The following is a 17929-nucleotide window of genomic DNA, read 5'->3' as shown; positions in this document are numbered from 1 at the left end:
GAAGGTACAGACAATACAAATCCAGGGAAAACACACACATCAAGCCACACTTTTAACGTATATTTAATTGAGAAAGTTGACAAAATTAGGTACATCTCTAATTTACTGGACTTCTTCGGAAGAGGTAACCTTGAGTTAACAAAGAAGAGGAGCTTTACGCGAGTTTCCGGCCGACGCAAACGTTGCAACTCAGCACGTTTGTATGGCGCCACGAACGCTAGGAATCTGATATTTCAAATTTGCATGTTTTCTCACGATAAATAGCTTAAAGACAACCCACATATACACATTTGAAGATATCAAGAGGATCTTATATCTGAAAGTGGCATCGAACAGATCTTGAGACGTACAAGAATTGTAATTCCTCAATCGAATACCTTTGGTTACTGAAGCACGCGTAAACTGTTGTTAATTATTGCCACTGGTTTCCACTGCTGGAAGCCTCTGAAAGGAATGACCACAACTTCGCCGGTGAACCACTCATTTGAAGACATGATTACGAGCTGAAGAAATATGGAATTCTCTCATGATTGATGCAAACGCTCCCTAGCTAGGATGTCAGCTCACTCAAAGATAACCCTTAGATCGTGAGAGAAAATTATCGCTGTGGGCGGGTGTGTAATTCTATATCAATTTAGTCACATGATTAATTTACCGGCGGATTAGAGAGTATGCCTGACAACGTTCTTTGGAGGTTAAATGGGTACGGTACTATGGGTACGATGCGGTTAAATGAGCCTAGGGTAAAATATGGACTGGACTATTTTTTTTGGACCATTTTTTTTTTTTGGACCATTTCATAAGGGGGGGGGGGGGGGGAAGCACACCATTAGTACTCAGGGAAGTGTGGGATGCAGTCTATTAGTACCGAGGAAGGGGTAGGGTTAGAGTGTTATTACTCAGCGAGGGGTAAGAGACGGAGTACTACTACGCAGGGAGGGGTGGGAGGTGGTTGTAATGGTAAACACTACTAGTGAATGGGGCTTTTACTCGATCGTTCAAATTATTTTAATAGCTTTTTCGACTGACTTTTTGTTTGTCAAAATTTTTGCGCTGGGCCGTGGCGTTTCTTCATTCTTGTCGTCATGCGAAAGCGAAACTGCCACGTAAACACTGGACTTTGATTTCCATTGAAAATATCACGTTTATGATCCTCCACTGTTGACGGTTATGCGTGTGCCTTTTGAGGCGACTTGTGCACCATCAGTTGCTTCACGTGTATACTGTATACTGTGTATACCGTATGTAATTACTAAGTTTATTTATCCTTGACCTTATCAGACGAGATCACGAAATTTCCGGTCCTTAGCCCTTAACTTAGCAGCATGTAGAATTCACAAGCGCTATTGCAATTTAAGAGCAAATGTTACAATCGGTCAAACATTTCGTGGCAGTCAAAATTCAATTTGGTCCATATTCTCAGGTTAGGTAGACCTTAATGTAAAAGAAACCGCTGCATAGTTTGTTTGGCTAAATATCAAATAGTTTTCGAGAAAATCGATAATAACCGAATCCTGAGAATTTGCCACATTTTGAGCTCACAATTAATTAAGGGCGAAAAAGGCTTATGTAACGAAATAACACTCTCTAAAGAAATGTCTTGAAGAATGATGCCAAAACATGTGTAAAAAAGAATTGAAAATATAATTACATCCCGCGAACCCTCTTTTATTAAGATGAGAACATACTAAAAAATACACCTTTAATTTAAGTATGTGTTACTAAATGATATGCGTCGAAAAATCTCGAAAACCGATCGCGAGTAATCGTTCCTTAACATGTCCAAAGGATTTTTTGGAGAAATGATTTAATGCGAAGAAATTTAATTTTAAAGTTGGATAAAATGTCCTGTTTTAACCGACCTTCCAATTTATGACGTAACGCAGAAATACAATTGTTTCAAAAATAGCCTTCAATCAAAAGCGAGATTAACGTAAAAACTTAAAAAACATGTTTTAAAATCAAAGACATAGATTGCATTTCTGCTTTCCATTCGTTTGATACAAATTTCAATGAAACTACAGAATAATTTGTCAATATGACGCAGCTGTCATGTTCTTTCACACGCTAGCGTGAAGACCGGACTCAAGATGTTTTGGTGGGAAGATTTCCCGACCTTATCTTTGAATTCGAGATTAGAGATCATATTTAAAAGTGATTTTCGTTCGTCTTTCTTCCAAAATCAGTTTCGAACTAATAAGCAAACCAAGGCAAACAATTTAACGAGCCGTCTTTTAATAACTGACAAATCGAAAACATGTCTTAAATCCGTGACAATTTCGGGAAAGAATCAAAGTTTTTTATCATGAAATTAGTGGCTCATTTGACCTTCCTTACCAGCACATTAAGACTTCCACATTTTCATACTATAATAAAAACTTTCATTTTCCTTGCGGACGGAGCTGGGCGTTCTCGGCAAATTGGATTCGCCGAACATGTATTTACGGAAGTGCATGCAAGAAAACCGCTTAACGGTTGCGTGACCAATTTTTATTTCCGGAATTGAGAGCGGAAGTTCACATGTACGGACTTTTGGGAATTGGGGCTGGAAAATCATGAACCCTTTATATAATGCTGATGCTAAACCTTTCTAACCAACGATTCTTTTTAGTTTCAATATCAGTTATTCCATAATATACCCTCGACCATATTCTACGGCGATAATTCACGTAAACCATCTTTCTGTGTAAAATCAATGAACCACTCGGAAAACAAGATCTAGCCTCTAAATTAATTTCAAAACTGTCATCACCTAACTTTTTTTTAAAAAATAATTCAGCCCGTCTATGGTCACCAGCTCTGAAAAGGGTAAGAACATTATTGCCTCAGTGTGTTGAACGGGATCACTCGGACATGACCAGTCGCGGATAATGAATTCCGAGAGATTCTATGACAATTTATTAAACAGGGGTCAACTACAGAAACTAATCATTCGCTCCAGTCTTCTTACGGTTATCTTTCCTTTTGAGTTATATTTTAGAGAGAGTATGGATTAAAACATGTCAAAATCCCATATAAACATAACTGTCTTTTGCATTACGGAAGCTGATAGCAGAGCTTTTTTTCGCAGTTCTAGCTTCCTGTAACCAGCCACAGCAAAAATCCGCGGGAACCAGCCAAATATTCAACGCATTTTGAAAAAAATGTGGTGTGATTAGTCACCAGTTCCCGCTAACTTTATTGAGACAAAAAATGGGGAACCTATATGGTATTTGCCGCCTGATACTTAACAGAATGACAGAGGGCAAGCTGACTATAAATATCCTAGCGTGGATCAAAGCTTACCTGATTAAAATTTTCCATCTGCATTAATACACTGGTGTCAACGTAACGAGGACTCGAACTTACTATGACTGTCGACTCTTTTTCCTCTGCTGTAAGCAGCCTGAGGGTTTTTCGACAAGATGCGCAAATACCTAAGAAAATTAGAGCCAAACGCTTCGAGTAAATTTTCTTTAGGAAACGAAGAGAAGTCAGTAGAGTTAAACCAAGTTTGAAAAATGCAAACTTACCTGAGCCTACTTGAAGAAACACTCCAGTTTTTTTTAAATTAATTTTCCCGATTCCTCGATCACATTTCGGCAAGTTTTTGCGTCTTCTGTCATGATTGGATTGGATGATGCCTCTGGCACTCCACACCACGGAGCACATCCCCGCCTCCAACCCAAACCAAGGTTTTCGCGATGCAATGGACAAATGGTTGAGTCAATACCGCTGCTAGGCTGAGGATATCTGGACCGAAAAATCCCAGGCTTGCTGTATGGTTGGAAATTGGTTTTGAACAGGTCAGTAAATCGCCCTAACTTTCGCATTGAAAAAGCGGCCTCTTCACAAAAATTCTTGATTACCGATTTTCTAAAAACTAATCAATATTAAGCCCAATGAACTATGCAGTGTTTTGTTTTATATCAAGGTCTACCTAACATGAGATTATGAGCAAAATTGATTTTTGAGCTTTTGCCACGAAATTTTAAAAATGTTTGATTTTTGGTAACATTTCCTGTTAAGGGTTGAATGAAGAGAGGAGCAGATCTGGGCCTGATGAACAACGGAGGATAGAATTCATTACGACTTGCTGCACTGGGTAACCCTTAAATCATTGCTCTGATATTAACTCACGTGCTTAACATTGAGTAAAGGTGTGCTCAGAATCTCTCGCCACTGATGATACCTGCTGTGAATGGTCATTGACAGGCTGTGTAATGGTTTCTTAAGAAGGAAGTAACTACAACCTGTAAAAAAACAGAGGACATAAGCAATGACAAAATATCCGCTCGTATAAAGCTTTCTCTCGTAAAATTATATCTACTTGACAATGCAACCTTGCAAAAAAGAACATTGCTACGTCTGTTTAACAAATAGATGCCAAGTTGCCGTGCGTCTGTTCATTAATAGATCAGAGATGACATCAAAATGTGGTAAGAACAAAAAAGTGGCACACGAGGCGCAGCCGAGTGTGTCACTGATGTTCTTACCACATTTTGACATCCTCTGTGATCTATTACTGAACAGACGTACGGCAACTTGGAATCTTTTTGCTTTATATAATAAAGAATTAAAATATACGGAAAAAAGTTTTAATGATGACGTCATCTATACGGCTGTCCTCCAATAGATCATAAGTGAGAACCAATCAGAATGCGTGCATAACTGAGCTTAGTAAATAAACAATTTTATTACAATGATACCACTTTATAAGTGTACGTGCTCTATCTTAGGAAGCAAGTCGTCAGTAATTTTTTCTAAATTACCAGCGCTAATTTTGAAACGAAAAATGAACTTAGCGTTTTTTGTAAGTTATTTGCATTCCTTTGCCTGAATAGTGTTTGAGTAAAGGAGGCAAGTCTCTAAAGAAACAGTGGTGCTGTGTCGGTAGGAGAGTATAATAGGGTAATTTAGTATTATCAACAGGGTTGATAACGTTAATTTGCCACCGTGAAGAATTTAAAAGCGCCTAAACGCTCCTAACTTCAGCTGTTTAACTGTTTACAGTGGCAAATTTATATTGTCAGCTCAATTGATAAAACTAAATTACTTAGTTTCTAAGTGGCCTAATTAGATATGCAAAGTCAAGTATGTTGAAGTAGTATACAAACAGAATAACGATCTTGTATACTTCAGTGGTTTGCTAAATTTTGCCAAAACTGAAGCTAACACAATTGTCAAAGGCTCACTTATTGTGAACACGGGGAGAGGACTGGGAAGGGTTAACAACTGTACCCTTCTTGAACGCAGTTCTTCATTCCCTCGAATGTTTTTTCTTTGTTTGTTTGGGACCGCTTATTATTTATGACCTGGGAAGGGTAAATAAAATAGAATAAAATTTACCCGATTCCCCCTCTGTAGTATTCTAATAATCCCCCTCATTGGCAGACACCCACTTCCCCTTTATAGCGAAAACTGATCCAGCCTCCCTTCCCCTAAAAAGCGGAGAATTCCCCCCCCCCGAAGAAAAGAGGCCCTGTTCCCTATAGACGATAAATGAATTTTGCTCCTTTTACCTCTCCCCTTTCTCCATATTTTATCCAAACAGGGATTTTTTTACTACTTCCCCTGAAGCTAGAAATATCAGTCGTTCCCATTGATAAACAACATATTCTTTCGTTCGGTGATATAAAAATTTATTGACTAAGGTTATAACCTCGCTTACAAAGGTTACCTAAACATTTGTAACAATTGGAGTTATATTTTGTAGTCTTTTTAAAAATTCGGAGTGCCTACTCGTTTCAAATTGCTTGAGAAAAATTATGTCACTTCTAATTCATTTATAGACGATCTAATTTTCGAGATACCTTCACCTGATAACGCAGAAACAAAGAGGGTTGAAACACGTACAAAATGATTCATCCAAACCTTGCAAACCTCATTGCGCGTTAGGTCAAATCAACGTCTTTAGTCAAAGGGCAAATTTTTCCACAGGCCTTTCTTGTTTAAGCTATTAAACAGTTTGTTATCGTTTTTTCACGGAATTAACAATGTTCTGTACTGAATTGGTTCTCTTCTGCATTGATGTTGCATGAAAACTGTATTGCAACCAATCAGAATGAAGAAATTTCTTCATGTATTCTATTAAAAAATGTCCTTGAAAAATGAGATATTCTGTACATCTTGTGAAATGTAAAAGCCATGTACTCTTATATCAAATAGTATTTGAAACCTTGATTTTAGCTCGGTACAAAAGTTATCAAAACGCATTTTTAGCTTTGGGACATAAACTTGTCCATAAACTTGCTCAACTTTCATATTTCCAACTTTTGCATAAAATTTCACAGCTATTATATTACATTTACGTGTTCTAGAAAACAAAAATGTTACATGGTAAAAGAAACCCCTTTACTTGTGAAAAATAAACATAGTCATATTAATTTCAAAACGCCTTAAGAAAAATAAAGAGGCCGGTAACATTGCAGAAATCTTCACTTCTGTCTTTAAAATTAATGCGTTCTATTAAAAAAAAAACCCTCGTTGTGAAGTATACATGACATCATATCAATTTTAAAGACGTTTAACCAGATAAAAATAAAATCACCGGCAATATTGTACAGACATATACTTCAGGCTGTTATCAGAGTGTGTTCATTTTCAAAAATCTCCCACACTGACAGTTTTTCCTGTATAGTACAAGCCACACGAGAACATCAACTATTGACAACACCACGCAATCTGCAATCTAAGAGACAAAACCAATGAGTATTTTAGGAAGAGAAATGAAGATTCCTACGACAACTGAACAAGAACACACTGCTCTAAGAAGCTGCATATCTTGGTACATATCGTCTCATGCAGCCTAGCACTAACACCGCAACATAGGATTCATTCGCATCATTCATATCTTTTAAGCTTATGGCTGTGCTCTGACAGAGTCTGTCCACATGCCACTGACTTTTGTCTTCGGGTGACTTCTACAACTTTGATTTCATGAAAGCTTTCAAAAGCTGGATAACCAAATTCTGAGAAAAATGCCTCTGTGTGCACAGTGTTGAAATCACCTAGCTTAATAGAACTAAATCCTTACACCCAGCCAACATGCCATAGGAAGCCCAGGCTCAAGTTCAACTTTAACGACATAAGATATTCAGTACCGAAACTGTTACACAGCTCACAACTTGTGCAGATTGTACGTAGGTCTAGTTGGTAAAATATCAAATAACACGCAGCCTGTTAGAAAACCTCCATTTGCAGCAATAGATCAGTTAGTAAAAAGAATGGCTTTGAAGTTGACGGAACAAACAAACCAGTGAGTTACATTTTGACATTGAAGAATTAAACGAACATATAATAAGCTGTAAGGCTTACTCCACCAACCTGAGTTAATCATTACCCGTCGTTAACTCATTTCTAGGCACCGCGACTCAGCAGCAAGTCAAAGACATCTGAGTCCGATGATAATGCATGATTTAAAGAGTCATTTCCATTGTTATCTTTAGCCGAAGGATTGGCTCCCCTCTCAAGAAGACACTTTACACCCTGCAGCTTTCCATAAAGAACAGCTATGATAAGAGGTGTTTCACCATCAGCTGTTTTTGACTCAATGTCCGGCAGGTGAGTAAGGATAAGATCAATGGTATCAGGGTCACCGCCTTGTGCGGCAAAATGTAATACATCCCATCTATTGCTACCAACAGAGGTTACAGTTGCCCCCTTCTCAAGAAACCATTTCCCTACATGTAATTTGCCACAAAAAGCCGCCAACATTAGTGGCGTAAGACCTTCGCCTGTTTTTGACTCAATGTTGGGCAGGTGAGTATGAATTAGAGATATAACACCAGTGTCTCCGCCCTGTACGGCACGATGTAACGTGTTCCAACCTCTTTTGTCTTCACAGGCTACAGTTGCCCCCTTCTCAAGAAACCATTTCACTACATGTAATTTGCCACAAAAAGCCGCCACCATTAGTGGCGTAAGACCTTCGCCTGTTTTTGACTCAATGTTGGGCAGGTGAGTATGGATTAGAGATATAATATCATTGTCTCCGCCCATTGCAGCATGATGTAACGTGTTCCATCCACTGATGCTTTCACAGGTTACAGTCACCCCCTTCTCAAGAAACCATTTCACTGCTTGTAATTTACCACACAAAGCCGCCACCATTAGTGGCGTGTAACCCTCGTCTGTTTTTGACTCAATGTTGGGCAGGTGAGTATGGATTAGAGATATAATATCAGTGTCTCCGCCCTGTGCGGCATAATGAAACGTATTCGCTCCTTGGTTGTCTTCACAGGCTACAGTTGCCCCCTTCTCAAGAAACCATTTCACTGCACGTAATTTGCCACAAAAAGCCGCCAACATTAGTGGCGTAAGACCTTCGCCTGTTTTTGACTCAATGTTGGGCAGGTGAGTATGGATTAGAGATATAATATCAGTGTCTCCGCCCTGTGCGGCACGATGTAACGTGTTCCCACCTCTTTTGTCTTCACAGGCTACAGTTGCCCCCTTCTCAAGAAACCATTTCACTGCATGTAATTTGCCACAAAAAGCCGCCACCATTATTGGCGTAAGACCTTCGCCTGTTTTTGACTCAATGTTGGGCAGGTGAGTATGGATTAGAGATATAATATCAGTGTCTCCGCCCTTTGCGGCATAATGTAACGTGTTCCGTCCTCTGTTGCATTCGCAGGTTACAGTTGCCCCCTCCTCAAGAAACCATTTCACTGCATGTAATTTGCCAGTGAAAGCCGCCACCATTAGTGGCGTGTAACCCTCACCTGTCTTTGACTCAATGTTGGGAAGGTGAGTATGGATTAGAGATATAATATCAGTGTCTCCGCCCTTTGCGGCATAATGTAACGTGTTCCGTCCTCTGTTGTATTCGCAGGTTACAGTTGCCCCCTCCTCAAGAAACCATTTCACTGCATGTAATTTGCCAGTGAAGGCCGCCACCATTAGTGGCGTGTAACCCTCACCTGTCTTTGACTCAATGTTGGGAAGGTGAGTATGGATTAGAGATATAATATCAGTGTCTCCGCCCTGAGCGGCGTAATGTAACGTGTTCCATCCTCTGTTGTCCATCAGGGACGGGTCTGCTCCCCTTTTCATTATACTCTTCACCGCTTTAACGTTGCCATTCAAAGCAGCATTCATTAGCAGCGTTCTGCCCTCTGCGTCCCTAGAGTCAACAGAAAATCCGCGAGGAAGTGTCGATTTCATCTCAGTGACGTCACTGTCTCTTTTTGCAGAGTGTAACTGATTCAATTCCTTGTTGTCTTTGCTCACAGAAGTGTCGCCTAAAATCATATAATGTGAAAGGAAATTACGATTGATATTAAACTACAAGGAGGATGTAAAGACACGAGATTTATTTTAGTACTAGCGCCGTTAAGAGGAAAACTAGGTAACAAAGAAAATTTGAAACAATAACAATTATAGTAATACTAATTATGATAATAACAATGACTGATAGGTATAATTGCTCTGGTGACTATAGAGATGCATGCACTCTGGTTGGTCAAGGATTGCGTTGTATCTCGCTAACATCACCTCACGCGAGGAAATTATATCATTTCAAACTTCTACTGGAAAATGGCTGCTTATCTCGATACGAGTAATCAAAACAATTGTAATAGATTGGTATCAACAAAAGTCCTAATTTTTTTCAGGTCCTATTTACAACTACTCGTTTCAGTAGTGTTCTTAGCTGCGAGGATCCCTTAATTTCATCTCTCCACCGCAGTGCAAATATGTGAATTTTCATATATCTAAAATCTTCCTAACAACTCGTTAACAAAACGCTTAAAGCAAAATCTCGATTTGACTGAATTTCAGTTGACGTTAGCCTTACAGACAGGATATGAAAATTATATTCTATGACTTTGAAATCACTAATTTTAAGCATTTGCCGTCCAGCTATGTTTTTGGTATTAAAGTTAATTGACAGTTATAATAAAATCATATCGTAGCAGGTTTTGTTGTACTTTACAATTTACCCAAATTTGTGCTCCTTCTTGCTAGAAGAGGCTATAAATTAAGATGTGGTGAGAAATTAAAGGTTGTACAACTTTGGGTATTATAGGCTTCATCCCAATCAGCAATTACTGGTGCACGAATGTCTTTGCTTCACCACATTTAATAAGTTTAGATGCATTTCCTCGAATAAGCACCTGGGCACGAATTATTTCAAGTTGTGGCTACAAGGAGGGGCACTTATCGGAAGAGAATCGCTTAATCCAGGGGATGTTAAGTAAGAAACTATAGACTCTACTGATTTGGCTGTAGTTTAAGCTTGATAAAGTTATAAATAAAATGTTAAAGAATCAGGTTCTCCCTTTATTTTGGACAGTGAGAGGGAAGGGGAAGATGATTATTCGATTGGGGGGAGGGGGGAGATTTAGTGTTCTTGTTTAATATGTTGACCTCGCTCGCAAATGTGTCACCTAAAATCAAACAATTTGAAACGAAATTAGGAAAGGCAACATAATGCAAGAAGGGTATAGAGAGGGGAGAGTTGGGACGGAACTTAAGACCAAGTAAACTTTTCAGTTATAGAACTGTTTTCAATGTGGGCCTTGTTAAAACATTAATTTCGTATTTAGTTGAATTGTATAATCGACAAATCGAGATTAGTTCAATCAAATTGTCCTATGACATCTGAATCACTAATTTGCAGTGTTCACCGGCCAGCCTTATTCTTTTTACTAGAGTTTATTGACGATTATAATTAAATGACATGCATTGTAAAGTTTACTCACCTGGAATAGACTTTGTTGGTTCATTTCCATCAGTTCTTTTTCTCTTTAAAGAGGTGTTTGGAGCTTCTTCTGTGGAGAAAGTAGAGAAATATTACATTATGGAAAGCTACCTGGTTTGGAAAACCTGCAAATAGACTTCCATTTAAAAGACAAGAAAAAAGGAGAAATAATGGATGTCTTAATATTCGTTGTCCTCTCTCACCTCCACATTCTTGCAATGTTACTACCCTTTAGATCAATATTTCCCCCTTTTTGCAACAAGAGGCTTTAAATGACAATGTTATGAGAAATTATATGTTGATCAATTTTGGGTATTAAAGAGATAAAACTAAAGCAAAAAAAAAGGAATGTTACATAAAATAAAAGGAAAAAGTCTAATATCCCTGAGTTGCAGTCCCTCCCCAAAGTCCTTTCTTGTTGTTTTATCCAGGACGTTCTCCCCAACCCCCCTTCCCCCTTATATTTCATATTGGTTGAAACACATACATTGCTGATAGGCAAGTGGTATATACCTTTTACAGCTGTACCTGCTGCTGTCCAAACTTCTTTTGTATTTCTCTGTGCGTGTTCTGCTGAGTCATATACAGCTGCACCTGCAACAACGTGTTTAGGTTAAAAAGAACTATTTTTGGAGGTGGAGGCAGTAAAGATATTAGGAAGAGACTGCAGAAGGCACGAACGGCGGAAGGAAGACCAAAGACCACTTGGAGAAGGGCTGTCAAAAGAAAGAGAGGCAAAACAGGGTGTAAGAGCTGGAATGTGGCCAAGGCAGTGGCATGAGACTGGGGGGGGGGGGGTTGGGCAGAAAATGTGACCACCTTACGCGTTTACTGGTACAACGAGCAATGATAATGATGATGATGAACATAAACCAAGAAGTTACATGTTCAAAAGCCACACAAAACTCACAACCCTGAATGCATATGCTCATGACGCTCATAGATATGACGTGGTAATTTTATGCTTGCATTCTTCCAACAATATTTCATCATAGTACCTAAATCTCACGAATATCAAAAAAATACAAATTATGCAGTCATTAAATGAACCAAACACAGGAAAGACTCAAATGTTAAACATATTTACTATATCAGTCCTGAGTGGAGGTGAGAGAATATTTTGCCTCCTTTCAGCTTCATTGAAAAAGTCAGAAGAGTGAGAAGTGTTGTGGAAGAAAGAGTAAGGCAAGCACAAACATTGATATTGTTTGATCCAATTGCTAAATTATCCATAAGCCAACATGAATACTGCAAGTAAATTAAGCTCTTCTTTGATTACCAATTATATTATTTTTGGTGACAACTAACTCAAAACCTTCTTCATTATATCAAGGCTTTATCTAGACTTAATCTCTTTCTGGAATTCACTCAAATAGTGCTTTGATTAATAAGTGATGGGATAATAAAGTTCTACAGGTATTTCCATGCATTTCCTTATAAGTTGAAAGTAAAGCAGAAACAGCTACAGTTCAAGTTCTACATACACTAAATAGCTTCATCCCAATCAGTAATTACACATAGGTCTTTGCTTTACCAAATGTAATAGTTTTAGAAACATACATTTTTTTTAGCTGAATCACATAATTGACAAATCAATTAGTTTGTTACACCTGTGTTGGTCTTATGTTAGAGACTTTTCACTGTGACTGATAATAATCCACTGTATTGTTGTCTAAACTCGTGGTCAAAGCTTAGTCACTATTGATTGTATCAATTGTGTCAAGTTTTAGTTCTGATTGAAAATGCCTGTTAGCCGTCACTTTGGTATTCAGTCAAGTTTTTCTGTTTGCTATCATGATTCGTAAATAAATAAAAAATAGTCATAACTGCTTGCTAACAACACAGCTAAAGCAAAGCCTCGACTTGGTTTGTTTTCAGTTGCTCTAAGTGTTACAGACGGGATATGAAAGTTATTAACTACAAAAAAGAATTTCTACATTGCCTTGGCATTTTGGAAAACTTCCATAGTTTAATCATGTTCTATGACATCTGAATCACTAATTTGCAGTGTTCACCAACCAACCCTATTCTTTGTATCATGAAATGACATGTTATTATATACCCTATATTATATACCCTATTCTTTTTACTAGAGTTTATTGACGATTATAATTAAATGACATGCATTGTAAAGGAGAGAAATATAACATTATGGAATGCTACCCTGTTTGGAAACCTGCAAATAGACTACTATTTAGAAGACAAGAAAAAGTAAAAATGATGGATGTCTTAACATTTTACCCTTAAAATCAATATTGCCCCCTTTTTGCAAGAAGAGGCTTTATGTGACAGTGTTATGAGAAATTACACATTGATCAATTTTGGATATTGAAGGGATTAGACCAAAGCAACAAAATAGGAATGTTACACAAAATAAAAGGAAAAAGTCTAATATCCCTGAGGAGTCCCAGTCCCTCCCCTACTGTCCTTCCTTGTTTTTTTATCCAGGACATCTCCCTAACCCCCATTCCCCCCTGTATATTTCATATCGGTTGAAATACATAAATTGCTGAAGAGTTTCTGTCAACAAGACTTATTCTAATACTCCAACATGAACCAAGCAGTTACATGTTCAAAAGCCAAACAAAACTCACAACCCTGAATGCACAAATTATTCTTATTAGATTATTAGAAGCACACTCATTGACATTAGTTCATATACACGTGCATGTTTGCCGCTTATAGATATGGCCTATTAATTTATGCCTGTATACTTCCAACAGTATTTTATTAAAGTATCTGAATCTAATGAATATGAAAAAATACAAATTATGCAGTCATTAAATGAACCAAACACAGGTAAGACTCAAATCTTAGAGCATGGGCACTCATTGGTCATAGTATTCAACTGGAAGATGCAGATTAGAAGAGCTCTTCTGTGGCATACTTGATTCACTGATTTGTTCCTTACAATGCTCCTGATAATTGCAGTCTTACTGTAATATTCCTAAATGTAACATGCTAACTAAAGTTTACTCACGTGGCACACACTCTTCTTTCTTATTTTTTTTTATCTTAGCTGTTTAGTTTATTTGAAGAAAATTAAAGAAACTAAACAAATTATTAATTCAAGTTTCTGCTCTAAATTAGACTGAACTTATCAATTGTTAATCAGAAATTATCTGCTGATTCAAGACAAACCTTCAACAATATTTAAACATTCAATGTTATGTAGAATTTTACAACTCTACTTTCTGACTGTCAGAGATCTTTTGTACAGTTCAAACAATATCATGCAAGCTTATTTTTTAGAGAAGAACCAAATTTGGGTATAACCTGCAATTTTAAATGTTCATTCACCCACCTGGTGCAGACTCACTTTGTTCCCTTCCATCTCTTTTCCCAACTTCTAGGCCACTGTGTGGAAGATCACCTGCAGAAAGTGAGGAGAAATATTTATCAGATAAGCTGACATCATGGCTAGCTTACATATAATTGTGTTCTGTCACGCGTGTCACACGTCTAGCGTTACCACACAGTTTAGCATTGTAGCAAGGTATCATGGTATTGATTTTCCATGTGATTTAGGGATTGTCATTGTATTGTCGTGCTCGCTGGTGAAAACCCTTTCTCGTTTCACCGCAAAAATTTACTTCGAATAAATCTGGTTACACTGACTGATGAAGGATTTACGTCTCTTTTGTTACGGTGAGCAAACTTATGGATCAGGGTCCAAAGGATCAGAACAAATTGGCTGCCAATCATTTTAAAGCTTCAACATCTTACCCCCTTCTAGGCAACCCAATTGGGCAAACGGCGGTGAGGTTACCCAAAGTGTTGCCTGTGGGAGGGATGTTGAAGCTTTGAACTGATGGTGCAAAACAATTTGCAAAGTTTTAGATGACACAATTCTACTTTCATCACAAAATTGTTAAATTGATGTGTATGCTGTAAAAATACTCATGAAAATATTAATTTTTATAAATAATTTGAATTTTTTTAGACCTGTGTCCTTCCCAGCAAATATTACTCATTGCTCATAGATTTTACAATTATCATCCAAAATTTACCTTTTGCTGTCAAAAACTCCTTCCTTTGTGTTTGTTCTTTATTGTTTGAACTACAAGGAACCTTTCCTGGAAATAAAGGAAATAAATAAAGCCAATCTAATTTCAGGATGCCATATTTCCTCCTATAAGTACCTGCAAGGGGGGGAGGGGGGGGGGTAACTTCCTGGATGGAAGGTGCTTAGTGGCATGAAATTTAAAAGAACAGATTAGACACCTAACAGAACTCTTCAATCACGTGGAGATTAAAATAACTGAATGGAAAAGAAACTATTCTCCTGCACTGATTCCACTATAGGTTACAATTAAATGAAGCGGCAATAGAAACAGATTTTCATTGTATCCCTACTATTTTAACAAAATGAGGGAGGAGGGGGGGGGCAGTAATTCGAGGGGGTGCTTTTTGGAAATTACAGTCTAAGTGGTGAATGCTTATTTGGGGGGGGGCACTTATTTGAACATGGGCTTTTATTCGAGGAAATACAATTAGTAATCTTGCAAAAAAATGTCTTAAATAAGTGATCTCTCTCTTGATTACTTTTTCAAAAATGACAGTAAGGGCATTAATGAGTAGCAACCTTCAGTGACCAATAACAAGAATTGGAGACAGTTCCTGATCATCTAATAGGTATGCACTTGAAAGTAACACAATTGTTTCTATTACAAAGGAATAAATCTTTCTTGGGGAAGTCAGTAGCTATAATTCTCACGGTGCAAACATTCTTTGAAATTGACATTGACTTAGAAATTACAGTTATCATTACAAAAGCAAAGCTGTGATTACAGTCTCCTTGGGAGAGGGATTGGGAGCCAACTGCAGAATCACCTTCATAAACTTTTCACTTTCTTCCTTCCAGTGGTACCTCTTCCCATAATTCTCTCTCAGACACACAGCGGAGGCATATCTCTCATCTGGTGATTGTTGTGATAGCTCTTCGATTCTGTTTGCCCATTCCTCTGGTGAAGCTGAGGGGATGACCACAGCCATCCCCCCATCCACAGTTTGGAGGGCTTTGGCTATCCCACATTCCCCGGAGACCAGTAAAGGCACACCAGCTGATATGGCCTCCAGGGCAACCAGACCGAAGCTCTCGGTGCGGGATGGCATCACAACTGCATCCGCTTGACGAAACATCTCTCTCATTTCTTCGTAATTACAAAAGCCTCTGATGGTTAGTTGATTCCGTGTTATTTTCGTTTCCTCCAGGAACCATTTTTCAATCTTCCGTTGTTGATCTTGTGGTGCACCAACAAAAGTGAGCTCGAATTTTCTTTCCAGTGAAGCTACAGCCTTACCGATTATATCGTATCCTTTCAGTTCAAAGTCCTCAAAGCTTCCACGACCGAACATGAAGATGCGAAACTCATCTTCTCCTGATGATTCAAATTTATTCGATTTCCTTGCTGTTGGATTGACATACTTTTCGAAAATCCCCGGAGTAATGACTTCTACTTTGAAATCTGGCAGACTTCTTTGATATTTTCCTTGTAGTAGGGAGCCTACTGCAACGACTGAGTCAGATGCTTTGCAGAGCTCCAGTTCTCGTTTGTTCTTCGCTTCGTTATCTGCAATTGCATCGGCCGTAACGCTGCATTCCAGCTTGTACTTTCCAAGGTCCTCGCAAAACACATGCACAAAGTGTATCCACTTACAGCCTGTTATTCGTCGAATGGAATAAGCCGCACCACCAAACTTTCTACCGTGGCCAACGATGATGTCAGGATTGGGAAGCTCTGATGGTGGAAATCGAATCCATTCAAGCGGGTCACTAGATCCAGGAGGGCGCTGTGCTGTGATTAAATGGATTCCATTGCTGCTCGCATCTTGTCGTTCTTCTTCTGTGCTTTGGCAAACAAAGCAGTGAACCCTGATTCTTTCTTTCGAATACTTCGCTAGATTCAAAGCAAGCTCCCTGTTAAACGTTGATAATCCACCCTTCGAAGAGCCCCACTCGCCACAGATAAACATAACGTCAATACACTGATCCACGATTACTTCTACGCAACAAGATGCTCCGCCCTCGAGGTCTTTAGTTTTCCCTTTATCTTTCACAGAATTCGCGTCGAGTGCATTCAAGGATCCTCTTTCCATCTCAAGGCTTTTTCAATAGACAAATGTGAAGTGCAGAAAAGAGAATCACTCGTACGCTGGATCTTGACACGCAACTTCCGCCTTTAAGTCGCGTGCGAAATAAGAGCTTTCCGAACACTTTCCGAACATTTTCCGAAACGTCACGGAAAAGAGAATAGTCCTAGGTCCATATCAAGAACTGTAATAGTCTCTTCTATTCTTCCTTGGTTCTTTCTTGTTACACTCGGAAATGACCGAACTCAACATTCTCTAAGTCACAAAAAGAGAAGCCTTCATAAACCGCAATCGAATGGAAACGAAACTTAGATTTCTTGTCTCTTCATCCTCATTAACAACATGTTAATGCATAGAACTTTTGTTAACGCTCTTAAACCAGGCATTGTGCAACAAAGATCTCAGTTTTAGTGTCCTTGTCCACCGTATAAAGATGTCTGTTGGACAGAGATTCATTTTGACGACATCGTGGCCTCCTCTGCTCAAGCTGTCATACCTTTCAATTTTTTGATAATGTTGACAAACAATTCAAGCAAAAAAATGATCTAGCCGAAACGAAGAGAATGCTTTGATGATTTTAAAATGACCGACTTCAATTTGTTTTTTTTTTATTTTTTTTTTGTGTCTTTTTTTTTCTTTCCTTCATAGGACGATTGTAGTAGGGAAAACTAAACTGGAGTGATCCAAACACACGTCATCATCACTTTTACTGGACACTGGTAGCCTTGTACCCAGACCTCCACGGCTAAGCGGTTGTAACGATCCTTCATTTCAGTTAGAGTTAATCGGTAGGATATGGGTACGAGACTAGACGCTGAGTACGGAGAGCCGGGTGCACTGATCTTCTCCTTTTCCTTTCCTTTTTATTTTTATTTCATTTTGTTTGTTTAGGAGAGGGAAAAAGGGTACCGTTCGGTGACGTGAGTCAGACACATAAAAACTCTTTTAAACGCTTCAAACATTTGGCGTGTAGGATCGATGCTCATATTACCCAGACCGTGAGTTGTTCTGACTCTCCTCTTTTACGATTTGCAAAACAATCTGTCGTCATCAATTTTATCGATTAATATGTGCTTGTTGCAATAAAAACTTGATTCTTCGCCGGAAGAGTTTTTAATTACACTGGTTTATAAAACGATAAGTTCCAAAATT

General features: G+C 38.4%; 1 protein-coding gene across 1 annotated transcript; it reads right to left on the bottom strand.

The window, feature by feature from the left end:
• Positions 1-5609: 5609 nt before the first annotated feature.
• LOC149052246 (uncharacterized) lies at positions 5610-17878 on the bottom strand. Its single transcript, XM_089180528.1, has 8 exons — positions 15456-17878; positions 15280-15326; positions 14695-14760; positions 13989-14057; positions 11198-11278; positions 10686-10754; positions 7306-9224; positions 5610-6670 (listed from the first exon to the last, which is right to left on the bottom strand). Exons 1-7 carry the CDS (start codon positions 16781-16783, stop codon positions 7339-7341), a joined length of 3546 nt encoding a protein of 1181 aa, XP_089036654.1. The 5' UTR covers positions 16784-17878; the 3' UTR covers positions 5610-6670; positions 7306-7338.
• Between the last annotated feature and the right edge of the window lie 51 nt (positions 17879-17929).

The sequence above is a fragment of the Pocillopora damicornis genome, chromosome 1 (assembly GCF_964200805.1).
Source record: "Pocillopora damicornis chromosome 1, jaPocDami1.2, whole genome shotgun sequence".
Taxonomy (NCBI): Eukaryota; Metazoa; Cnidaria; class Anthozoa; order Scleractinia; family Pocilloporidae; genus Pocillopora; species Pocillopora damicornis.
The sequence above is the reverse complement of the archived record's forward strand: the minus strand, read 5'-3'. Positions and strand labels throughout refer to the sequence as shown.